Source organism: Mastigoproctus giganteus, unplaced genomic scaffold, assembly GCF_048544385.1.
Source record: "Mastigoproctus giganteus isolate SK-2022 unplaced genomic scaffold, ASM4854438v1 scaffold_16, whole genome shotgun sequence".
NCBI lineage: Eukaryota > Metazoa > Arthropoda > Arachnida > Uropygi > Thelyphonidae > Mastigoproctus > Mastigoproctus giganteus.
The window spans coordinates 2,146,504-2,173,003 of record NW_028328293.1 but is presented as its reverse complement, the minus strand read 5'-3'; the positions used below and the strand labels follow the sequence as shown (position 1 = coordinate 2,173,003).

The following is a 26,500-nucleotide window of genomic DNA, read 5'->3' as shown; positions in this document are numbered from 1 at the left end:
TAAAAGATTTTTTCTTAATGAGAATAAAAAGTATCAAAATACAGGGTATATCTAGACTATCTGAACAGTTTGAAAAAAGGCTGATTTGCCATTCTTTCTAGACATTTTAGAAATTTTTCCTTTTCTATAATCTAAAATACTGTACATAAAAACAGATCTGAATAAATAATAAATCTTATATTTTTTATTGTTTTCAGTACAAATATGGTCCACAAAAGTGGGGCCTATTGATTCTTTTGATTAAGAGTATAACTCTTAAAATCAGAAAGCCTGATCAAAAAAATACATGCTTCTGATTCTGGTACACTATCATATTTTTACATTTACAGCAATTTTAATAAAATAAATGTTGACATATCAATAAAGGGATTTATCGATGCAATATAGCAACTCAAATGATTTTATTTACATGATCAGTACTCTTGATTGATAGGCAGTGAATGTCATGACACTTTGAGTGAAAGAAGGGACTTAAGGCACAGTTGTAATATTGAAATTTGAGGACTACATGAGGTTTTTTCCAAATCCCAAATGCATGCACACTTTGTTGCACATATGACATTTAATCAATAATCAATTTCTCTCTATGTATTTCCATCCTGTAAGCATTGAGCAGTGCTGCAGTATTCATGATTCTGGTTCATGTGTTTTGTAATGTAAAGAACTTTTTGTGTGATATATAAAATCTTCAGCAAACCCATATAAGGAAGAAATCCAGAGGCATGATATATAATGATCGTGATGGCCATAGGGTAGACCACAGCCAAATAATCAATGTGAGAAATGTCTGTGAAGAACTTTGCAAACTAACACAACCCATTGTAGTACTCCATCATCCAGCTTAAAGATGTTTGATCACTTTTCTTTTATCCCTGAAAACAAGAAGTGTTTCAACATTTTGAGATAGGCAGTGAATGTCATGACACTTTGAGTGAAAGAAGGGACTAATGGCACAGTTGTAATAATGAAATTTGAGGACTGCATGAGGATTTTACAAATCCCAAATGCAAACATTGTCAGTTAACTGTCTGTGACGCATGGAAAGCCACTTTGTCAGAGAACAAGATATCGTTTGGTTCAAAAATCAGTCTGCTTAGGTTTGTCTGGTTGCAATGTCTGTCAAACACTGTGGACAGTTGTGGATGAGTACAATGAGTGATCACATAGCAGTAATTCTCAGAATACTCTCCTCATTTTTTTGGGACTAAGTAAAAAGATCTTTCATATCTGCTCTATCACTTTGTCACTAATTTCTAGACACAGAGCCTTTTCTGTATTGAACACCATTTTCACTTTCTTTATTACTATGACAGCCTGGAATGAAAACAAAAACAGTTCAACCCACTAAAGATTTGAAGCTGCTGTTCTTCATGGCAGCTTAGTCAGCATGATACATCTTTTTGTGATGCTCATTTGGAGAGGTTTGGTTTTGATTTCTGTTGTTTTTCATGATGCATGTCAGCAAATTGGCCTGTGAATATACTTGTATCAACAAATAAACTATAATGCAGTGTTTCTCAACCTTTGTAACATAAATGTGCATTGAATATGCTTCAAGTGTGTTGCAGAAAATGCAAATTAGAAAAAAATTAATAAATCCAAGTTTTATAATAAAAATCAATTCAAACAAAAAATTTGTTTATGTTTATGCTGTGCCGATCCGAGCACCTTCTGGCGGTTAATGTAACATCATGTTTTGATTCCTATTACTAGATCTGTTCATCTATACCACACAAATAATAAGTGTATTAAATATACCCAACAGAAATAACTTCCTGTTTGTGAATATATGAGTTTAGTAGTGATTGTAGAGTGTAGTGTGGTGCAAAATTTTAGTGTCATTAAAAGTGTGCTTCAGCAAGCAAAGGTTGCAAACCAGTGCTATAATGAATATGAGCCACAAGCTCCACTGCTGTAAAAAATAAAATAAAAGTAATGTGTCTCATGATTGAGACACATTACTTTTATTACACTATATTGCTAGTAGTAACCAGATACCTGCATGTTTCAAAGAACCTTTTATTAATATAATATTTAATAATGTGATTGTCATGCTGAAGCAGAAAAGGGTCTTCCCTATACTACTTGAGAAGCAGTTGTAGGGGTATACCTTTGTACTGTACTATATATATATAATTATTTAATTAATTTATATATATATTTTTTACCACCTACTGTTATCTTATTTAGGTAACTATATGTTACCCTTGGGCCTCTGACTGCATATACAAGTCCAGGGATTTTGGGTTAGCTAGAATAGAGTGAGAAAACTGACATATACACATAGATAATTACAACGTTGTTTAATATTGAGTACTGTATATATAGGTCTGGAGGCACCTTGAGTATGCACCTTGTGTATACAGGTCTGGAGGCCTCATTTTAAGAAGGATGTAGATCTGCTGGAACGAGTACAGAGAAGGGCAACAAGATTAGTGAATGGAACAAAGGGTTGCTCTTACGAAGAAAGGCTTAAGTTTTGCAAATTTCAGTGTCTGGAGACTAGGCACCGGCGAGGTGATCTGATAGAGATGTATAAAGCCTTGAATGGTTTGAGCATGCTCAATGCTGATGGGATTCTTCCTCTTGCTCAGAATAATCACCTGAGAGGGCATAAATTCAAATTGAGGAAAGACAGATATAGGATAGATGTGTGGAAATTTGCCTTTAGCCAGCAGGTAGTTGGTTGGTGGAACAGACTTTCGTCCCTTGTTGTGGAAGTTGATAGCCTAAATAAATTTAAGGCTCAGCTGGACAGGTATTTCGAACAAACGGAGGGGTGAAGTGGAAGTTTTTTTTTTTTTTTTGGCTGATGCTGCATAAGCTTGCTTTCTTGCATCATATGCCTCTTCTAATGCTAATATAAAGGTTCAAACTTATGTACATACATTATTGTAATTAATAATAAGGATTAATTTTACAACTGATTGTCCAGTACAAGCAAACTCCACAGGGATGCACAGTTACCAAAGTTTATATTCAGTCTCATTTACTACAAGGAATAATTACAGTTCTCAATAGTTTTAAAGACATCAATTAGGTGTTCTCCTTCCATCATACAGGTTAATCAAATCATTCACAGACAGGAATACAGAGTGCCCTATTTTGTCATTCTCTTTAGTTCCAACATTATGTTACTTCTCTCCCGAACTGTATCTTGGACTAGGTATAATAATGATAAAGAGTACTTACAATTAATTGTCCCTTTCTGCAGGTTGGGCCAGCTCCTTGGTTTTAGCACGATTTTCCATTCGGGGTTTGATTTCTTGGGATTCCTTTGTTCTGTATTTCCTCTTCCCACTTTTTACTATCAGATCACCGACCGGGCTAGCCGGGTGGGTAAAGTGCCTGCCTGGCAACCCAAAGGTCGTGGGTTCGAATCCCACCTCAGGCTTGGATCAGAGTAGAAAATATAAAAACTTTGGGAGGTGCAATATGGCCACAGAAGCCGATGCACCAACAACTAACAAAAAAAAAACAACAAAAAAAAAAACTATCAGATCGAAATCCTGTGTTAATGGGCTGTCTGGTTTTCATCATCCTTCGCGTATCCTACATTCAGCTATTCGGACTCCGCTCAAAATTCCCCCTTGCCTATACTGCTCCTATTCCCGTTAAACTTTTCTGATTTATACCCCCTTAGGCATATTGCCTGGTATACTACTATCACTCGTCTCTTAACATCGCCACCATACTTCCTCCAAAAAAAAACTCACTGCCCAATTTACTCGTTAAATGACCAACTTACCCCCAACCGACCAACTTACTCTTTCTTTCCCGCCGACCAAATCCTTATATACCCCATTTGGCTCTAAAGTCTTCCCCCCCCCCCTTTATTTTAATATAATCCCTGATAAATTCCTTTGCCCTTGACCTTCTCCATATACTTCCCTTGGCTCGGTCCTTTTTGAGGAATTCTGACCTGACCTTCTGTAGGTTCACCGTCCTTCTGAGAAATTTGCCTCGCCCTTAAGTACATTCCTAAACCATTAATACCTGATCCTATTTTAATCAATCGTTGGCGTGTTTAATTAAATTTTTACTGAATCAATGTAAGTTGTAAGAAGATATAATATTTCAGTGTTAAATATATATATTTTTTTGTTACTAGTAAGCCAAAGCTTACACAGTACATGCCTCAGAACATCTCATAGATTGTTGAAAGTTTTAAGATTCCTAGAGTGCTCCAAAAAGTTTAGCAACCATCCATAATTCTTTCTTAGAGAACTCATGCATTATGAACCGGCTCATTGTAAACAAGAGCCTTGAGCCATCCCCTGTAAGAAGAAATCCAGTCGATTTAAATTGGGAGAGTATGCGGCCATACATGTTCTACCTCTATCAATTCAACATCTGGGGTACTTATTATTGAGAAATTCTCAAGCAGTGAGGCTGAAATATGCTGGGCCTTGTGATCTATGAACTAGATTTGACAATATGTTTCCAATGGAACTTCCAATGGAGGCCGAGGCAACAGTTTACTAAACATGTTTACTGCTTAGAATATTTTTAAAATTTTTAAATTGTCATTTATAAATGACATCAACATAGCAACTTTTATCTACTTGTAATTTTCCATATTTATGCCACCTAAAAGAAAATAAAATAGCCCAGAGGATTCTGGCCTTTCAAAATTGATATACAGGTCATTATCCATTGTGGAAGAGGTTGTATTGTCAAAGATGCTTGACATTGGGACTTTCGTGAAGCAATTGTATGAAACTTTTGGCTTTTCCTCTTCCAAAATATACTGTGCTATGTTGTTACAGTATATTTTGAACTAGGAAATGCTTAATTTTAGTTTTATTGTACCACATAATATGTATTGTATATTTACTGTACTACTACTTGATTTACTGTACTTTACCTTGTATTATTAGCATTAGCATTAGTAGAGGCATTTGATGCAAGAAAGCAAGCTTATGCAGCATCAGCCAAAAAAAAAGAAAAAAAAAAAAAAAAAAAAAACCCACTTCCACTTCACCCCTCTGTTCGTTCAAAATACCTGTCCAGCTGAGCCTTAAACTTATTTAGGCTATCAACCTCCACCACAAGGGATGGCAATCTATTCCACCAACCAACCACCCGCTGGCTAAAGGCAAATTTCCGCACGTCTATCCTACATCTGTCTTTCCTCAATTTGAATTTATGCCCTCTCAGGTGATTTTTCTTATATTTACCTTTCCCTCTCAAAAAAAAATATTGCAAGTGTAGTCTTTTTTTTGAGATGCAATATTTTTTTGCATTTTTTTTTTCTCCTCCTTCCATAACCAAGTTATAATAACTATCAAAATTTGGAAAATTCGAAGATCCAACAAGGATCAGTCAGTGGCACCTCCGTAGCCAGGTGGGCAGGAGCAGCAGTGCGTAGCACACACTTCTTGATTAGACCGGGGTTCGAGCCCGTGCCCACCAAATACAGTGGATGTGGAAAGGTCAGGGAATGGCCACCGCATATCTCCGGAGCAATATGGCCCTAGTTGCTAATGCTCCTAAAAAAACCAAATAACAATAACAAACAAGGATCAGTCCTTCCAGATAGGGGAGGTACAACTATATGTACAAAAATAGTTTCGCAATAAATATAGTCTGATTTTATTTCTGAAGTAATGTATTTAAAACAATTGAAATTCAAGAACTTTGTAACAGTCATATTTTCCATTTTTTAGGTTGGATTAGGAAGTCTCTAAGATATCACTTAGGATTTGGAAGTCTTGTGATATCTAGACATTGAACTAAAAAAGAGAATGGAACAAAGAAGAAAAATAAAATACAGTTCTGAGGATTCTAATTCACATTGCACTCCATCAGGTGATAATCTTGGAATGGTGACACGTGACAGAAGTTATAGTTTGCTTTCACAACCTGAGAGGCAGATAGAAAATAAGGAACACAGCAAGTTGAAAGATGACAAATTAAATATAGCATTATTATTATTTCTGTATATTCTTCAAGGCATTCCACTTGGTCTAGCTGGGAGCATTCCTATGGTTCTTCAAAAGCACAAAATTACATATAAGGAACAAGCTGTGTTCAGTTTTGTTCAGTGGCCCTTTAGCATGAAACTCTTATGGGCACCTATTGTTGATTCTGTATATTCTGAACAGTTTGGTCGACGTAAGTCCTGGTTGATCCCTACACAATATTTTATTGGGATATTTATGCTTGTGCTTTCAGGATATATATCATTAGTATTTGGAGAAGAAGATGGTGTTAGTAAGCCAAATATATATGTTTTGACTTCTGTTTTTATTGTACTGAACTTTTTAGCTGCAACTCAAGATATTGCTGTTGATGGATGGGCATTAACAATGTTATCAAGGTAATATACATTTCCTTCCAAATTTAATTTTTAAGATTAGCACTTTGAATGTACATGATATACAGTATATATATATTTATTGTTAGTTTATTGAATGAACATTGACAGTGTCATCAAGGTAACATGGTTACTCCTGAATTGTTTTTCCAGATTAGCCCATTGAGTGTATAGCATATTTATTTTTTGTTTATTGTATCAGGTAGTCTTCTGTATGCTGAAGGATTTCTCTAGTTTTATTTATGTAATACTTGTATACAGAAGTAATAGCATCCAATCTACCAAATCTACAAGTAGTAGCATCATCCAAATCTGTTATACTCAATGGTGCACAATAATTGTGCTTACCCACATTAGTTCTTTATTATTTTTTTTCCAGGCTAGCCAGACTAAACCCACTTTCTTTTAATGCTTGCTTGACCCTATCAATTCAGCTTCCTTTTAATCTATATGTGGGCCTGTTGTCATTCATTTTTGCCTAAAATGCTGTTTAGCTAATTCCCACCTCCCATCCTTTCCTTATGCCCATGCCAGATTAAGTTTGTTTTACATTTTATTTGACATTCGTAACCTCAAGATTTTTTTATTTTCACATTTGTAATGGTTATGTGGCCTTCCATCGGTTGGTTCTGTTTATTTTCTGAAGATTATAATTTTTGATTAGTTCCTTTATTTCTTACCTAGTTCTAAGCACCATTGGTTAAAGTTGTTTAAAAACTGTTCTTTTTTTTTTTTTTTTTTTTTTTTTTTTTATGAGAACCCCAAACACGAGAGGTATTAGAACCTATAGTACTTAGTACCGTGCTTGAACAAGGGCATTATGTGGTTTATCATCTTAAAGATTAAAATAATAATAAAAACACCCTTATGCCACATTAAGAATTACTGTCTTGTCAGGCGCCTCCGTAGCCAGGTGGGAAGGAGCAGCAGTGCATAGCACACGCTTCTTGATTAGACCGGGGTTCGAGCCCGTCACCACCAAATACGGAGGATGCAGAAAGGTCAGGGAATGACCACCGCATATCCCGGAGCAATATGGCCTTAGTTGCTAATGCTCCTAAAAACCAAATAACAACAAATAACAACAACTGTCTTGTCTTCAGGCCTGCAGTAATTAAGAAAGAATTAATAATTTTTTAATTACAAGAGAAACTAGAACTTTTTTAAGACTATATTAATTATAAACAAAAGAAATATATACATGCTGCTAATCTAACTGGAAAATGAATCATCTAAATCAGGTCTGGCCAGCCCGTGGGCCACATGCGGCCCACCACATTATTTTTTGCGGCCTGCCAGATGACTTTTATACTTCACTTGACCACGATAAATAATGAGAAATATAATACTAGACCAGCTGTACTTCCCCGAATCCTCATTCGAATTGGAAACTCTGCAGATAGAAGTAATTGATTTACAGTGCAGCAATGAATGAAAACACATTAATGCCACAACATCAAAAATCAACTTTTACAACGTGTATATCACAGCAGAAAAGTATCCCAAATTAAGATTTTTTTTGCACAAAAAATTGAGCACCTTCAGATCCACATACATTTGTGAAACTTTCTTTTCAAAAATGAAATTTATTAAGAGTAAATCTCAAGCTTCAATAACAGATGAAAATCTGGAAAATCAATTAAGATGTGCAACTACCAATATTAAAGTAGATTTTATTTTTAAAAAAATTGAGTAATCACAAAGAAAAGCAAATATCTCATTGATGTAGATATATAATAAAAATGAATGAATAAAATAAATTTTTATGGAATTTGATTTTTTATTTTTAAAAGATTGTTTTATTTTATGTGTGGCTCGCAGAAACTTGTTGTTTGTCAAGTTGGCCTGCTGAATGATTTGGGTTGGCCAGGCCTGATCTAAACAGTACTAAATCTGCAGATCCTTATGGATCCAAACTTGTTAGAGAGAACTTAAGACCACTGCCACACATCTCATCATTTCATCTGACATCCATTTAGGTTTAAGCCGTGAACAGTATTTTTTAGTTGGTATGAAAAGTCTAGTAGCTTCTATGATTACTTCACTGAATGCTTCCCATTTAGAATTTGTCGTTGGTCCCACTGTATAGAATTTATAACTGTCTGATACCACTGTAGTCTCCTTTGCAAAAGCAAAAACCCTTCCCTTTAGATCAAGACTATCCTTTTAACCACAAGTTCAAGTTTAAATTTTCATAAACTTAGCCATCGCTGTCTCTTCCACATTGGGAGGCAACTTGTTCCAGTGTTTGACAACGTACTGTCCACATGTGAACTTCACAAGATCCAACTTCCTGTTATTCCCTCAGATTTTATATTTTTGTCTCCAGGTTTGCCTGTAAGGGAGAAGACACCTTTCTTCGACATCTTAAACGGTCAATCAGATTTCACCTTAGATGTTTAGTTGTCAAAATTTGTAGTCTCCACTTTCCCAGCCATTCTTCATATGTATATTGATTAGCACCCATCACTAATCTGGTCTCTCCATTGTTGAATCCTCTAGAAATCTTTTTTTAGGTGTGGTCTTACTATCATGTCATACTTAGGGGTAATTTCTTTTTTCATACTATTGAAGGTTCTATATATTGGTGACAAAGGCTGCCTGCATAAGGAATACCCATTGTGTCAATTTGTGCTGGTACTACTGTAATTAAGTGATTAAAAGAATGACAAAACAAAATTTCTTCATAAAATTAAACAGGTATTCAACAAAACTATATTTTAAATTAAATTACTTATAAGTGATAAAACAAAAACATTATAAAAACATACATTCTCTTTATAAGTACTAATGTTCTATATTCAGATTAAAACATACATGCTCTATATTAGTATGTGGAATAACTGCAGTGCAGTGGCAGTATGTGACTCCATCATAATCCTCTCATGGCACTGGAAGTGTCTCTTTGTGGACCTTTGTCAACAAAGCCTAAAAATTACAAATTGAAAGGCAGGATGTGTGCATCATTACTGATTGGAGTTTAAAACCTATGGCTCCCGAGTGCCAGGGGATAGTTTCCAAACGATTTCTCTAGTGTCTTTCTAAACCTTTATCTAAACCGTGGTTTTCCAATAAATGTGCTAAGGTTGTTCAAGAGAAGAACGTTGCATATCATGATTGGCTTGTTTCCAATTCTTCAGTTTCATTTTTTCGCAACACCAAAGCTTGCAACAATTGTAAAGCAGTTATTAATCAGCCCAAACTAGATTTTGAACAGGCTAAGAGTAGAAAACTTGCTTTTGTCCTAATGGTAGCTGAGCATTCTGGTCTCTTGCCAAAGCTATTTTTATTTTTTTTGTACTTAGCAGACATACTCTGACTCTATGCCATCTGTCTTTGTTAATATTTTTGATATGGCTGTTCAAGTGTGAATGAGATTAAACCCCTACAGGGTTGAGGATGAAAGGGCCAAATGAATGGTTAAGCTGTATCTTGAGTACTGCATGCAAGTCTGGAAATCCCATTTTAAGAAGGAACTGTTGGAATGGGTGCAGAGAAGAGCAACAAGATTAGCCAAGAACACAAAATAATACTCTTTCCATGAAAAACTTCAGTTTTTTTCAAATGGCCGTGTTTGGAAACTAGGCACCTGTGAGGAGCCTAGAGTTCTACTTCTTCTCAGACAATACACACACAAAGGGACATAAATTTAAATTGAAAAATGGATGGTTTCAAGATAGATGTGTGAAAAATTTCTTTCAGCCAGAGAATAATTGACCATTGTAACAAACAAAGAAATTAATCTAATGGAAGTGGGTGGTTTGAATAAATTTAAGGAATGGACAGATTGGGAGGTTTTTTTTTTTTGCTGCTGCTGCTGTATAAGCTTGCAATGCTTATTCAAAAGCTTTAGTATACATAATAATAATCAAGAATACCATCCACAAAGTCCAACAACCCTCCACAAGAACAGAACCTAAGGTTGATCATATCTCTATTCTGTACATCCCAAGCATTAGCAATAAGATAGCAAAGGAAGCCAAAACTCACAATATTGCCATGTACTGTGCTGGCATACATTTATAGAAGCACAGGTTACAAAAGAATCAACAAACCAAAGATAATCCAAGAGGTCCAGTATACTTTCTACAATGTACCCCACTGTATATATGTAGGTAAATCATATAAAAGGCTGAGCAAAAGATTGGAAGAACACATGAAGAATGTCCATTGCAGCAGTTCTGAAAAATCTAAACCAGCAGCACGTCTTAGATTGGAGAAGAACATGATACTTCCAGAATGTCTAGATCTTTTCTAATGATAACTCCTATCACAGAAGGATTAAAGAAGCTTTCTTTATTTGATGCTTTAGAGCCACTACCATAAACAAAAAAAAGAGGGATATATCCTATCTCAGCTTATTTCAAGTGACAGTTCCACTGTTAAGTCTCTCTCTCTCTCTCTCTCTCTCTCTCTCTCTCTCTCTCTCTCTCTCTCTCTCTCTCTCTCCCCCCCCTCTCCATGTCACACATCTAACAGCTGAACCTCTTTCAAACTTCCATCCAACAGCTGATCCTCCATCCATCAATTTCAGATTTGCATGACTCTCGATTAATGAGAGCCAAAGAAAGCTTGCTTTAAATTTTAGTTATTAATATGAAAATCTTTAAATTTTTCTATATATACTCCTTCCCTTTCTTTTTTTGTTTTTTGTGTATGAATTTAAAATTTTTTTTGAATTTTTGGGGTTAGACAGGTCATTTTCCCCCATTCCAAAAATTTACTTAATTATTAATGGTTGGGGTTTTTTTTTTTTTTTTTTTGTATCAGGATATATGTTTTTCACACTTCAACCAGAATGTTAAGGTTCCTTGCTCTAGTTATACACTTTCTAGCAATGTATTGAAAGACAATCTCTTTGGCCTTCATCATGGATTGGTTCTTTTTCAATGGATCTCCTTATACGTGAGTTCTTCACAATCATAACGTAAGATGTCTACACCTGTGTTAATTCCCTGAAAGTATTTATTGATTTCATATACTGTTTTCTTAATGGTCTGAGTTCTGCCTAACAAGTTTGGATCTGCAAGAGTCTACTGATTTAGTACTGTTTATATGATTAATTTCTAAATTAGATTAGACATTATCAATTCCATTAACTCTGTGCTGTTAGCTGCATGGGTTGATTTGACCCTAACAATATTTCAGCAATTTTTGCTCATCTAACTCCATCCACAGAGCTGAAACTCCTAATACTTGTTATTGAAAATGTTTTCTTTGAATCCTTTGCAGAAAATTCCAAAAATGCCCATTTATTTTTGCACAGTTAGGAAAATTCATGATTAAGTTAAAACTAATTACTGTATATGTACATGTTGATTGACATATGTCAAGCACAATTATTAATAGTAATTTCATTTACTGTTGTGCACTTTTTTGCACTTTTGTGTCCTATTCCATCTATCAAAAGTTGTGCACTTTTGATAGATGGAATATCAAATATTAATGACATTGTAGGGCAGATATCATCCTTTAAGGGCACAAAGGGTGATATTGTTGTACACGTTGCCACTAATGATATTAAGAGTAGGAGACCGGCAGAATTACTTAACAAGTACAAGACAATGCTAAAAAAAAAGCCAAGTTAGGGTGGAATTTGAAAGTGTCTGCAATTCTGCCCAGACACGATAGGAGGGAGTATATGATGAGAGCCTTGTGGATCAATTTGGCCTTGGAAAGATTGTGCAAGGCTCAAGGTGTAGAATTTTTTTCAGCCTGGTCTGTGCTTGTTAACAGGAGAGACTGCTTCTACAGGGATGGAATACACTTAAATAGAAAGGGTGCAAGAATATTTGCTGATGCTATCGAGGTAGAGTTAAGTGGGTCAGAAAACTGCTAGCTTGGGGGGATACACGGACTAATAGATTAACAGTAGCCGCTGGCAGAGGTAAAAGTGATTCTTGCACTACTTCTATTGAAATGCAATTGAGCAGCAGCTGGCAATTTCCAGGACTGCTGGGAGTCATAGTGGAACAAGTAAATACATGGGCTGTGTTAGGGTAACTAAGAGTAGAAATAGGTACATGTATACTTGCATGTACACCAATGCTAGGAGTATAGTTAATAAATTTGATGAGCTTGAAGTGCTAGTCAAGACATCAAAGGCAGATATTGTTGGGATATGAGAGACATGGTGTCACATAGACATAAGCAGGGCAGAACTGGAATTTGGGGAGTACAATGTGTACAGAAAGGATAGACAGGACAGGAAGGAAGGAGGGGTTATGCTGTTAGTTAAGAAACATTAAATCTAAGGAAGTGCATCCAATTGATGTTGGTGGACAATGCAATGTTGAGTCTGTTTGATGTGACATAAGCACTGGGAAAGGAAAAATGAGAGTGTGTTATAGGCCTAATGAATCTGATGAGTATAACAAGCAATTGGGCAAAGAAATAGTGGGCCAGTAAATTAGAGTGTCTTATAATGGGGAATTTTAATTTCTCAGATGTTGACTGGAATTTGTAGGTTGGACACTCACACACTAGCAAGGCTTTTGTGGATTTATTGGATGATTGTTTTCTACAGCAGCATGTTCGGGAGGCAACTAGAGGGAGTATTACTCTTGATCTGATTATCAGTAATGATTTTTCATGCATTAAGAATCTGCAGAAAAAGGAACCACTAGGTGGCAGTGATCACAGTGTGCTGAAGTGGGATTTACTTAAAGAGGTAACTACCATCAAAGGTAAAGGGAAGGGTTTTTGTTTTCGTAAAGGTGACTACGGTGGTCCGAGACAGTATTTAAATTCTATATGGTGGAACCAACTGATGATGTTACCAAAAGCAAATTCAAAATGGGAAGCATTCAAAGAATTATTCTTGGAAGCTACTAGGCTTTTCATTCCAACAAAGAAATATTGTTCAAGATTTAGGCCTAAATGGATGTCAGATGAACTAATTAGACATGTGACAGAGAAGGAAAATGAATGGGATACATATAAATTAACATGTGACATAGAAGCCTACGATAGATATAAGCTATTCTGTAACCAAGTTACAAAGGAGGTTAGGCGGGCGAAGGCACATTACGAGAAATCTTTGGCAAAGGATGCAGAGAAAAACGGCAAAGAGTTCTTTACTTATGTAAACTCTAGAAGGAAGGGGATGAATCAGATTGGTCCATTTGATATCGATGGTTCAACTGTTGACAATCCTGCTCAGGTAGCTAACAAACTAAATGAATATTTTGCATCAACATTCACACATGAGGAGTTATTCAGGGAGGGGAATGCCAGAGGTGTATTTAACTCTGGCAATAAGCTAGATAATCTTGTAATAACTGAGAGTAAAGTGGAGGAGAAATTGTTGAAGATAAACACAAGAAAGGCACCTGGGGTGGATGGAATCTATCCAGTTATATTAAAGGAGGCGGCAAAGGAAGTAAGCAAACCCTTAGCCATAATTATGAGAGCTTCTTTGGACTTAGGGGAGGTACCCAGGACTGGAGATGTGCAAATGTGACCCCAATCCACATAGGAGGATCAAAGGGAAACACAGGTAATTACAGACCTGTTAGTTTAACTTCTGTTCCAGGGAAATTAATGGAGGCACTGGTTAAAGAAGCATTGCAGGATCATCTGGACAAGACTTCAGTTATAGCTCGGATTTGGTTTGGTGTTTTTTTAAGAGCATTAGCAACTAAAGCCATATTGCTCCGGTGCGGTGGTCATTCCCTGACCTTTCCGCATGCTCCGTATTTGGTTGTGACGGGTTCGAACCCCGGTCTAATCAAGAAGCGTGTGCTACGCACTGTTGCTCCTTCCCACCTGGCTACGGAGGTGCCTATATAGCTCGGACACAGCATGGATTTGTGAAGGGGAAGTCTTGTCTGACTAATTTGATTGGATACTATGATGTAGTCACAAAAGAACTGGATGTAAAGAATAACTTTGATATCATATATTTGGATCTTAGAAAAGCCTTTGATACTGTTGCACATGGAAGACTGCTGCACAAATTGGAGCAATGTGGCATTGGAGGCAAATTGCTGCTATGGATAAAGGGATGGTTGAGCGGGAGAAGAGAGAGTGGTAATCAATGGACACTGCTCTTCGTGGACTAATGTTATTAGTGGAGTCCCTCAGGGTTCAGTGTTGGGTCCATTGTTGTTTTCTGTATTTATAAATGATATTGATGATGGTATATCAAGCTTAATGTCCAAGTTTGCAAACGATACGAAGGTTGGCAGGGTTGTTAATGACACTAATGACAGTACACTGCTGCAACAGGATCTAGAAAAGTTGAGCAGATGGGCTGAGAGATGGCAAATGAAGTTTAACATTGACAAATGTAAAATACAGTAAGCCCCCGCTATCCGCGGTATCTGTATTCGCGGTTTCACGTATTCGCGATCGCTGATTTAATTTAAAATGAAACCTAAAAAAATGTGAATTTTAAAGCGCCGTGAATATTTTCCGCCATAAAAAAACATGGGCGAGGCTAAAATTATCTTTCACGGTCAAAACAGCGCTCTGTGGGTGGGGGGAGAGGGGTGACAAAATCGCGAGCGTGGATTTTTCTCTCTAATCCTTGTTCAGTATGTGTTTATGCGCTTGTCGTGGAAGGTTTCATCTTTTGCTTTTAATTTATATGCTTATAAATTGAATAAATTTATCAATTTATAAATTGATATGCTTACAAAAGTGATAAATCTACCGTTTTGCAGTGTAAAACAGACTTTTTCGAGTGTGTTAACGGAAAAAAGTGACTTTATTGAGGACAAGTTCTTTCTAACCCGTACAAAAATATGGCTACGAATAACAAGGGAAATGTGAAAAGATCAAAGAAGGTGATGACATTAGCGAATAAAATTGAGTTATTAGACAAAATTTCTAATGGTGAAAGTGTCTCCTCAGTGGCAAAACATTATAAAATCAATGAGTCAATGGTACGATCAATCAAAAAATCGGAAGAAAAAATCCGCCGTAGTGTACGCGAAAACGCGTTAATTGCTTCAAAAATTTGTTCTGTAACTCGTGATGTTAAATTAGAAAAAATGGAAAAAGCTTTAAATCTGTGGATAGAAGACCGAACTCAAAATAAAATTCCGTTAAGTTCACTCATCATTCGTGAAAAAGCAAAACTCCTTTATCAACACTTTAGCGAAACTGGTGATAGCACTGGCGGGATAAGTTTTTTAGCTAGCAAAGGCGCTGGTTTGAAAGATTTGTTTGAAATTTCTAATAAATATTACATTTAATATTAAATTGTTTCTTATTTTCATTTCGATGCCATATGCTTGCATTTCACTATGTACATAGTCATATTATGAAGGTACATATAATACATACATAGACAAACTTTTAGACTAGTTTTTCTTATATATTACATACTTTGGAACGGATCCCCTTTATTACTATGGGAGCCATAACTCAGTATTCGCGAAATTTCTCAGTAACGTAACCCCCGCAAATAGCGGGGGTTTACTGTATACATGTGGGAAGCAGTAATCCCAGAGTAACTTATCAACTCTGTGGTACCACACTGACAATGGTACAGAATGAGGACCTGGGATTAATTGTGCAGGCAGATATGAAGTTTTCTGAGCTGTGCAGACGGTCTGCAAGAGTAGCTCATCGTGTCTTGTCAATGATATACAGGAATTTTTCTAGCAGGGATAAGGAGGTGATTATCCCCTTGTCAAAGGATGTCTTTGGCAAAGGATGCAGAGAAAAACGGCAAAGAGTTCTTTACTTATGTAAACTCTAGAAGGAAGGGGATGAATCAGATTGGTCCATTTGATATCGATGGTTCAACTGTTGACAATCCTGCTCAGGTAGCTAACAAACTAAATGAATATTTTGCATCAACATTCACACATGAGGAGTTATTCAGGGAGGGGAATGCCAGAGGTGTATTTAACTCTGGCAATAAGCTAGATAATCTTGTAATAACTGAGAGTAAAGTGGAGGAGAAATTGTTGAAGATAAACACAAGAAAGGCACCTGGGGTGGATGGAATCTATCCAGTTATATTAAAGGAGGCGGCAAAGGAAGTAAGCAAACCCTTAGCCATAATTATGAGAGCTTCTTTGGACTTAGGGGAGGTACCCAGGACTGGAGATGTGCAAATGTGACCCCAATCCACATAGGAGGATCAAAGGGAAACACAGGTAATTACAGACCTGTTAGTTTAACTTCTGTTCCAGGGAAATTAATGGAGGCACTGGTTAAAGAAGCATTGCAGGATCATCTGGACAAGACTTCAGTTATAGCTCGGATTTGGTTTGGTGTTTTTTTTAAGAGCATTAGCAACTAAAGCCATATTGCTCCGGTGCGGTGGTCATTCCCTGACCTTTCCGCATGCTCCGTATTTGGTTGTGACGGGTTCGAACCCCGGTCTAATCAAGAAGCGTGTGCTACGCACTGTTGCTCCTTCCCACCTGGCTACGGAGGTGCCTATATAGCTCGGACACAGCATGGATTTGTGAAGGGGAAGTCTTGTCTGACTAATTTGATTGGATACTATGATGTAGTCACAAAAGAACTGGATGTAAAGAATAACTTTGATATCATATATTTGGATCTTAGAAAAGCCTTTGATACTGTTGCACATGGAAGACTGCTGCACAAATTGGAGCAATGTGGCATTGGAGGCAAATTGCTGCTATGGATAAAGGGATGGTTGAGCGGGAGAAGAGAGAGTGGTAATCAATGGACACTGCTCTTCGTGGACTAATGTTATTAGTGGAGTCCCTCAGGGTTCAGTGTTGGGTCCATTGTTGTTTTCTGTATTTATAAATGATATTGATGATGGTATATCAAGCTTAATGTCCAAGTTTGCAAACGATACGAAGGTTGGCAGGGTTGTTAATGACACTAATGACAGTACACTGCTGCAACAGGAACTAGAAAAGTTGAGCAGATGGGCTGAGAGATGGCAAATGAAGTTTAACATTGACAAATGTAAAATACAGTAAGCCCCCGCTATCCGCGGTATCTGTATTCGCGGTTTCACGTATTCGCGATCGCTGATTTAATTTAAAATGAAACCTAAAAAAATGTGAATTTTAAAGCGCCGTGAATATTTTCCGCCATAAAAAAACATGGGCGAGGCTAAAATTATCTTTCACGGTCAAAACAGCGCTCTGTGGGTGGGGGGAGAGGGGTGACAAAATCGCGAGCGTGGATTTTTCTCTCTAATCCTTGTTCAGTATGTGTTTATGCGCTTGTCGTGGAAGGTTTCATCTTTTGCTTTTAATTTATATGCTTATAAATTGAATAAATTTATCAATTTATAAATTGATATGCTTACAAAAGTGATAAATCTACCGTTTTGCAGTGTAAAACAGACTTTTTCGAGTGTGTTAACGGAAAAAAGTGACTTTATTGAGGACAAGTTCTTTCTAACCCGTACAAAAATATGGCTACGAATAACAAGGGAAATGTGAAAAGATCAAAGAAGGTGATGACATTAGCAAATAAAATTGAGTTATTAGACAAAATTTCTAATGGTGAAAGTGTCTCCTCAGTGGCAAAACATTATAAAATCAATGAGTCAACGGTACGATCAATCAAAAAATCGGAAGAAAAAATCCGCCGTAGTGTACGCGAAAACGCGTTAATTGCTTCAAAAATTTGTTCTGTAACTCGTGATGTTAAATTAGAAAAAATGGAAAAAGCTTTAAATCTGTGGATAGAAGACCGAACTCAAAATAAAATTCCGTTAAGTTCACTCATCATTCGTGAAAAAGCAAAACTCCTTTATCAACACTTTAGCGAAACTGGTGATAGCACTGGCGGGATAACTTTTTTAGCTAGCAAAGGCGCTGGTTTGAAAGATTTGTTTGAAATTTCTAATAAATATTACATTTAATATTAAATTGTTTCTTATTTTCATTTCGATGCCATATGCTTGCATTTCACTATGTACATAGTCATATTATGAAGGTACATATAATACATACATAGACAAACTTTTAGACTAGTTTTTCTTATATATTACATACTTTGGAACGGATCCCCTTTATTACTATGGGAGCCATAACTCAGTATTCGCGAAATTTCTCAGGAACGTAACCCCCGCGAATAGCGGGGGTTTACTGTATACATATGGGAAGCAGTAATCCCAGAGTAACTTATCAACTCTGTGGTACCACACTGACAATGGTACAGAATGAGGACCTGGGATTAATTGTGCAGGCAGATATGAAGTTTTCTGAGCTGTGCAGACGGTCTGCAAGAGTAGCTCATCGTGTCTTGTCAATGATATACAGGAATTTTTCTAGCAGGGATAAGGAGGTGATTATCCCCTTGTCAAAGGATGTCTTTGGCAAAGGATGCAGAGAAAAACGGCAAAGAGTTCTTTACTTATGTAAACTCTAGAAGGAAGGGGATGAATCAGATTGGTCCATTTGATATCGATGGTTCAACTGTTGACAATCCTGCTCAGGTAGCTAACAAACTAAATGAATATTTTGCATCAACATTCACACATGAGGAGTTATTCAGGGAGGGGAATGCCAGAGGTGTATTTAACTCTGGCAATAAGCTAGATAATCTTGTAATAACTGAGAGTAAAGTGGAGGAGAAATTGTTGAAGATAAACACAAGAAAGGCACCTGGGGTGGATGGAATCTATCCAGTTATATTAAAGGAGGCGGCAAAGGAAGTAAGCAAACCCTTAGCCATAATTATGAGAGCTTCTTTGGACTTAGGGGAGGTACCCAGGACTGGAGATGTGCAAATGTGACCCCAATCCACATAGGAGGATCAAAGGGAAACACAGGTAATTACAGACCTGTTAGTTTAACTTCTGTTCCAGGGAAATTAATGGAGGCACTGGTTAAAGAAGCATTGCAGGATCATCTGGACAAGACTTCAGTTATAGCTCGGATTTGGTTTGGTGTTTTTTTTAAGAGCATTAGCAACTAAAGCCATATTGCTCCGGTGCGGTGGTCATTCCCTGACCTTTCCGCATGCTCCGTATTTGGTTGTGACGGGTTCGAACCCCGGTCTAATCAAGAAGCGTGTGCTACGCACTGTTGCTCCTTCCCACCTGGCTACGGAGGTGCCTATATAGCTCGGACACAGCATGGATTTGTGAAGGGGAAGTCTTGTCTGACTAATTTGATTGGATACTATGATGTAGTCACAAAAGAACTGGATGTAAAGAATAACTTTGATATCATATATTTGGATCTTAGAAAAGCCTTTGATACTGTTGCACATGGAAGACTGCTGCACAAATTGGAGCAATGTGGCATTGGAGGCAAATTGCTGCTATGGATAAAGGGATGGTTGAGCGGGAGAAGAGAGAGATTGGTAATCAATGGACACTGCTCTTCGTGGACTAATGTTATTAGTGGAGTCCCTCAGGGTTCAGTGTTGGGTCCATTGTTGTTTTCTGTATTTATAAATGATATTGATGATGGTATATCAAGCTTAATGTCCAAGTTTGCAAACGATACGAAGGTTGGCAGGGTTGTTAATGACACTAATGACAGTACACTGCTGCAACAGGAACTAGAAAAGTTGAGCAGATGGGCTGAGAGATGGCAAATGAAGTTTAACATTGACAAATGTAAAATACAGTAAGCCCCCGCTATCCGCGGTATCTGTATTCGCGGTTTCACGTATTCGCGATCGCTGATTTAATTTAAAATGAAACCTAAAAAAATGTGAATTTTAAAGCGCCGTGAATATTTTCCGCCATAAAAAAACATGGGCGAGGCTAAAATTATCTTTCACGGTCAAAACAGCGCTCTGTGGGTGGGGGGAGAGGGGTGACAAAATCGCGAGCGTGGATTTTTCTCTCTAATCCTTGTTCAGTATGTGTTTATGCGCTTGTCGTGGAAGGTTTCATCTTTTGCTTTTAATTTATATGCTTATAAATTGAATAAATTTATCAATTTATAAATTGATATGCTTACAAAAGTGATAAATCTACCGTTTTGCAGTGTAAAACAGACTTTTTCGAGTGTGTTAACGGAAAAAAGTGACTTTATTGAGGACAAGTTCTTTCTAACCCGTACAAAAATATGGCTACGAATAACAAGGGAAATGTGAAAAGATCAAAGAAGGTGATGACATTAGCGAATAAAATTGAGTTATTAGACAAAATTTCTAATGGTGAAAGTGTCTCCTCAGTGGCAAAACATTATAAAATCAATGAGTCAATGGTACGATCAATCAAAAAATCGGAAGAAAAAATCCGCCGTAGTGTACGCGAAAACGCGTTAATTGCTTCAAAAATTTGTTCTGTAACTCGTGATGTTAAATTAGAAAAAATGGAAAAAGCTTTAAATCTGTGGATAGAAGACCGAACTCAAAATAAAATTCCGTTAAGTTCACTCATCATTCGTGAAAAAGCAAAACTCCTTTATCAACACTTTAGCGAAACTGGTGATAGCACTGGCGGGATAAGTTTTTTAGCTAGCAAAGGCGCTGGTTTGAAAGATTTGTTTGAAATTTCTAATAAATATTACATTTAATATTAAATTGTTTCTTATTTTCATTTCGATGCCATATGCTTGCATTTCACTATGTACATAGTCATATTATGAAGGTACATATAATACATACATAGACAAACTTTTAGACTAGTTTTTCTTATATATTACATACTTTGGAACGGATCCCCTTTATTACTATGGGAGCCATAACTCAGTATTCGCGAAATTTCTCAGGAACGTAACCCCCGCGAATAGCGGGGGTTTACTGTATACATATGGGAAGCAGTAATCCCAGAGTAACTTATCAACTCTGTGGTACCACACTGACAATGGTACAGAATGAGGACCTGGGATTAATTGTGCAGGCAGATATGAAGTTTTCTGAGCTGTGCAGACGGTCTGCAAGAGTAGCTCATCGTGTCTTGTCAATGATATACAGGAATGTTTCTAGCAGGGATAAGGAGGTGATTATCCCCTTGTATAAGGCAATGGTCAAGCCACACCTTGAGTACTGTATACAGGTCTGGAGGCCTCATTTTAAAAAGGATGTAGAGCTGTTGGAACAAGTACAGAGAAAGGCAACAAGATTAGTGAATGGAACAAAGGGTTGCTCTTACGAAGAAAAGCTTATTTTGCAAATTACATTGTCTGGAGACTAGGCACCTGCGAGGTGATCTGATTGAGGTGTATAAAGCCTTGAATGGTTTGAGCATGCTCAATGCTGATGGGATCCTTACTCCTGCTCAGAATAATCACCTGAGAGGGCATAAATTCAAATTGAGGAAAGACAGTTGTAGGATAGATGTGCAAAGTTTGCCTTTAGCCAGTGGGTGGTTGATTGCTGGAACAAACTTTGATCTGTCATTGTAGAAGTTGATAGCTTAAATAGATTCAAGGCAGAACTTGACAAATATTTAGAGCAAGTGGATGGGTGAATAAGGGTTTTTTTTTTGGCTGATGCTATATAAGCTTGCTTTCTTGCATCATGTGCCTTTGCTAATGCTAATGCTTTTCTCCAATCATTAGCACTCTCTGGCTTTGTGACATTGGTGCATTATCTGGAATCAAACTGTTTATGTGTGTACTTCACATTTTGAGCAGTGAGTGCTCCTGTTACTGAAGTGCTGCTGTCTGCTAATCAAAACATAGGTTGAAGGTTGCAGTTTTTAAATTTGCATTGCTGACTGACAGGTCTAAACGTTTTTTTTTTAATTTTCAAAAATTAATGAAAAATTAACAGTATTTTTTACGTGGATTTTTCAGATTTGTGTTCTGAAAAAATTGAAAATATAAGTGGCTTAAAAAAAAAAAAAAAAAACAATTTTGAATTATTTTTTGCCAGTTTTTTCAAATTTTCATGCACACAGAGGAATTTCAAATTTTTGTATGCATACCTCAGGATTAAATTAAATAAAAATTATCACTTGCCTCATTCCTCTGTTTCTCTCACTAATTTCATTGCTCTTCTCTGTACTAGACATCTTCCCAGGGCATAGTCTGGCCTGGTAACACGAATGATGTTCGGGCTCGGTTCAGGTACAAATAATTGTAATGAATTGTTATTTCCAAACATTTCGGACTATTTCCTACTTATATGTATTTTTTAAATATTTTGTTATGCATTTAAGTTCTTAAAGTTTTTTTCGAAAAAATGTGTATTAGTTGTCTGTTGACACTTTTAATTGCTCAATAAGGCACACTTCGCCAACATCTCCAAAATTCACCAAAATTACTATTTCTGACCCAATCTATATTTTTGCTCAGTAAAATGGCCTTTACCCTTAAGCGGGCATAGTTGCAATTTACATTACATCACGGGGATATGAGTCATTATGTCCCCCGGCAATGGGTTCCTTTTTATTTGTATGTGTACAGTATTTATTAAAAGTGTGATACTGTTAATTCCTAGTTCTACTACATCCAAGATTTTGGTTTCAACTACTTTCATTTCCAAGAACATTCACTTGTAACATTTTCTAACTGCTTTGCTATATCGAATACTGACCAATAATTTAGAAATACAGGTAAGGGGGATGCTTACACATCATTCATACAATGAGAATTGCCAGTGACAGAAGTGACAGTCAGTTCTATTTTTTTAATTTAAGTAGAGGTGGATATCGATATTCGTTTTGGAATTGTATTAAAAATGGTAAATTGAAAATTTATTGCATTTTCTTTTTTATATAATTAATATTGATGATTATTTTGTATAATTATTATTGTTATATCTTCTTCTTCAAGAGGAGTGTTTCCATTTACAATGGGTTTCCTCAGCCTTCAAGTTATTTCTTGTTAGAAATTTTTTTCCACCATAAATTGCAGTTCAAGGTGTCTTGGTCAGTTAAGCCTCGGGCTGTCATGCACTCCCGTACTCCATCCATCCATGTCCTCCTAGATCTTCCTCTTCTCCTTCTTCCAGCAGGTATCCATTCCAGGATAGCCTTTGGATATCTGTTTTCTTGCATCCGTTTAACATGTCCATACCATGTTAGACGCTTTTCTTTGATGGTGTCAATAATAGTCTTTTTCACTTCCATTTTTTCCCTTATGTCTTCATTGCGTTTTCTGTCTCTTCTAGAAGTTCCTGCTGAGAGTCTCCAAAAATCCATTTCTGTGGAGAGCAATTTGTTTTCTGCTCGCCTATTCAATGTCCAGGTTTCCGCTCCATACAATAGAAGACTTTGTACAATCGTTTGAAATATGTTTCTTTGTTTTATTTAGGATATTTATTTGTTATTATTATATAATTATTAATATAACAATTTATTAATAATAAATTGTTATATAATTGTTAATAATTATATATTAATATAATTATTAATTATATTAATATATAATTAATAATTATATATTAATATAATTCCGACCATATACTCAAATCAGGAGCAAGCGGATGTGCACTTTACGTACAGTTTGGCAGACGGCAATGCTCTGGAGGCTCGTCGTTTGTACCACGAAAGATTCCCAGAACAAAGTTGTCCAAACAGGAAAACGTTTGAAGGTATCCATCGCCGCCTTTGTGAACATGGGACTTTACACCTCATGCTGCTGACAGAGGATGATTAAGATCTACGACTCCTGAAGTAGAGGGGTGGACCAACTGCCTGGCCTCCACGCTCAACTGATTTAAACCCACTAGATTTCTTCTTGTGAGGCCATTTAAAGTCATTGGTGTACTCCTGTAGCTGATGTGGAAACTCTTCGCAATCGAATTGTGGCAGGTTGTGAGACAATACGAAACATGCCAGGAATTTGTCATCATCTTCGCAAGTCCATGAGACATCGATGTAAGGCCTGTATTCAGGCAGAAGGTGGACATTTTGAACAATTACTATAAGGTGATGTGAACAGTTAAGTGTCATAATCAGACCTTCAAAACTCGGAAACCAAGCATTTCTGGAACTATGTTGATATAAAATATGTTTATTGTCTACATATAAGGAACTCATTCCTGAAGTTATGCCATGTATTTTTGAGACACCCTGTGTGTGTATGTATATATATATATATGTTTTTTTTTTTTTTCTCAAAGAAGAACCGATTATTATCCCACCCTGATTGAAACTTTTTATATAAATAAAATCACTAGCATTACTTTGAAGTTTCATAATAATAAAAAAAAATAAATTTTCAGACCTTGTGATGAAGGAAATCACTTGCAGGAGATAAGACATTCCGGTTAATACTTTAATAACTCGGGAACCAAGCATTTCTGGAACTATGTTGATATAAAATATTTTTATTGTCTACATATGAGGAATTCATTCCTGAAGTTATGCTATGTATTTTTGAGACACCCTGTATATATATAGACAAAAAGGTAAAAATCAGTATATTTGTGTATATGGTAGGGGAGATGAGCTCTAAGGTGTAGTAACCATGGAAGAATAGGGAGAACCTGTAAGTAAAAAATCAATTTACCTGAAATAAATATAAAATGCAATTAATAAGGGCATAATAATTGTAAGAACATATACATACCAAGTATGAAATTTAAATATAAAAATAGCGAAATGCTTAAATTGCGGTACTCACCTTGAATATGATCTGCAATAGTTTTATGAAAAGACTGATGGCTAAATATAAGGTGGAATGGTTAAGTTAATGCATTAAGGTGGGATGAGATTTAATTTAACGGAATTTTAAAATAGGCGCAAGGAAGCAGAAGTGCACTACTCCGTCCCTGGTTGTCATAAAGTAGAAAATAGTTAATCTGGAACATAAAAGAATTGATATTGCCAATAGTCGTGACGACAGACTTTCGTTAAGTTATAACGTCTTCAGTTGGCGGTGTTAAATGAAAAGTAACGTGTGCTGTATTTTAAGGAATTTTCTATACTCTCGTGATGCTCTTTGGGACACGTGGGAATCTCAGATGTGAGAGATTCCAAGCCGAGGAAAGGTGAAAGGGAAGTTTTGCGTTTAGGTTGTTGAGATTAGTGTTGTGTCGAAACCATTCGATAATGAGGGCTTCATATTGAAGAATTTTGTGGCTGGTTCTAAGTCTTATAATGGTGATAGCGGAGTCAATTAAAGGAGTGTGATTGTGGGTTTGGGCATGAATTGTGAGTTCTGTGCTAGCTTGTCCCGATCTAAGACTATTATAGTGGTAGTAGGTGCGAGTGTTGGAGGTTTTGGTAGAACCAAACTTGGTAGTAGTACTACCAATATAACAGGCATCACAGTTTGGTTGACATTTAATCAAGTAAATTATATTGTTCAAATCGTTGGTTGGGTATTTGTGTGTATCTTTGTAAGTGTTAAATAAGGATCCGAGTTTATTATAAGCTGAAAAAATAAGGGAGATATCAGTACCTGTAACACACGGCGAAATTGTCCAGCAAGTTCATTATGGTATGGGAGGATGATGCGTATTTGCGTTGGTGGTGGGTTTTGGTGGATTGTTAATTTTACTTTTGGCGGTGGAAATAGTGTGTTGAATGAGTTGGGTTGGGTAGTTCCTAGCTGTAAATTTTTCTGTGAGGTATTGAAGTTCATTGGTTAAGTCATTTTGTGAGGTGCTATATTTGAGGGCATTATGTATTTGGTTGTATAAAACCGCTTTTTTTGTGCAGAGGGGGTGGTGCGAAGCAAAATGTACTACATTTTGCTTCGCACTACATTTTTTCATTTTTAGATCCTGAAAATGAAATAAAGTTCATATAAATGTGTGTCTGATTGTGACTTGGTTACAGAACTGTCCTTTGAATTAAAAAAAAAAAACTGCCTGTGGAGTTTTCAATCATAAAAGATAAAAATAAAAAAATAAGAAAAGCATGTACCTAGTACGAATAATGTGTGTCTCCTTATTCTTATTAATATTTATTTTTTACTATTGTTTCCATCATAACCATTTTTTAAAATTGAAATAGTTATAACTCCATAACTTTCAGAATCATAATGACCTTTTTTATGAACTTTTTGCATTATTACAAAAAAAAAGTTAATAAAATATGAACTATACCCATTGATGGTTCGTGGATTGAAAGCACTAATATTTTATTTTATTTTTTGTAGAGCCAATGTGGGTTATGCATCTACATGCAATTCTGTAGGACAGACTGCTGGATATTTTTTAGGCAATGTAGTCTTTTTAGCTCTTGAATCAGCAGATTTCTGCAATAATTATCTTCGCTCAGTGCCTTCCACACAAGGATTGGTCACGCTATCAGGTATTTTATGTAACTGTTATGTATTTATGTAAGGAATATAGGCAGCTTTATTGGCTTCGTGTCTGAATGAGTATATATCTACATGATACGAAATATATAATTTTTATTACATT

At 36.4% G+C, this 26,500-nt stretch overlaps 1 protein-coding gene across 3 annotated transcripts in view; it reads left to right on the top strand.

Moving 5' to 3' along the window:
- The window catches only part of LOC150074891 (acetyl-coenzyme A transporter 1), a 191,689-nt gene that overhangs the window by 57,069 nt on the left and 108,120 nt on the right, over window positions 1-26,500 (top strand). For all 3 annotated transcript variants that reach the window (XM_090389420.1, XM_090389421.1, XM_090389419.1), the window contains exons 2-3: window positions 5,670-6,322; window positions 26,233-26,387. In XM_090389420.1, coding sequence (XP_090245546.1) covers window positions 5,748-6,322; window positions 26,233-26,387 — 730 coding nt within the window. In that variant the 5' untranslated portion in view covers window positions 5,670-5,747. The remainder of the gene's footprint in view (window positions 1-5,669; window positions 6,323-26,232; window positions 26,388-26,500) is intronic.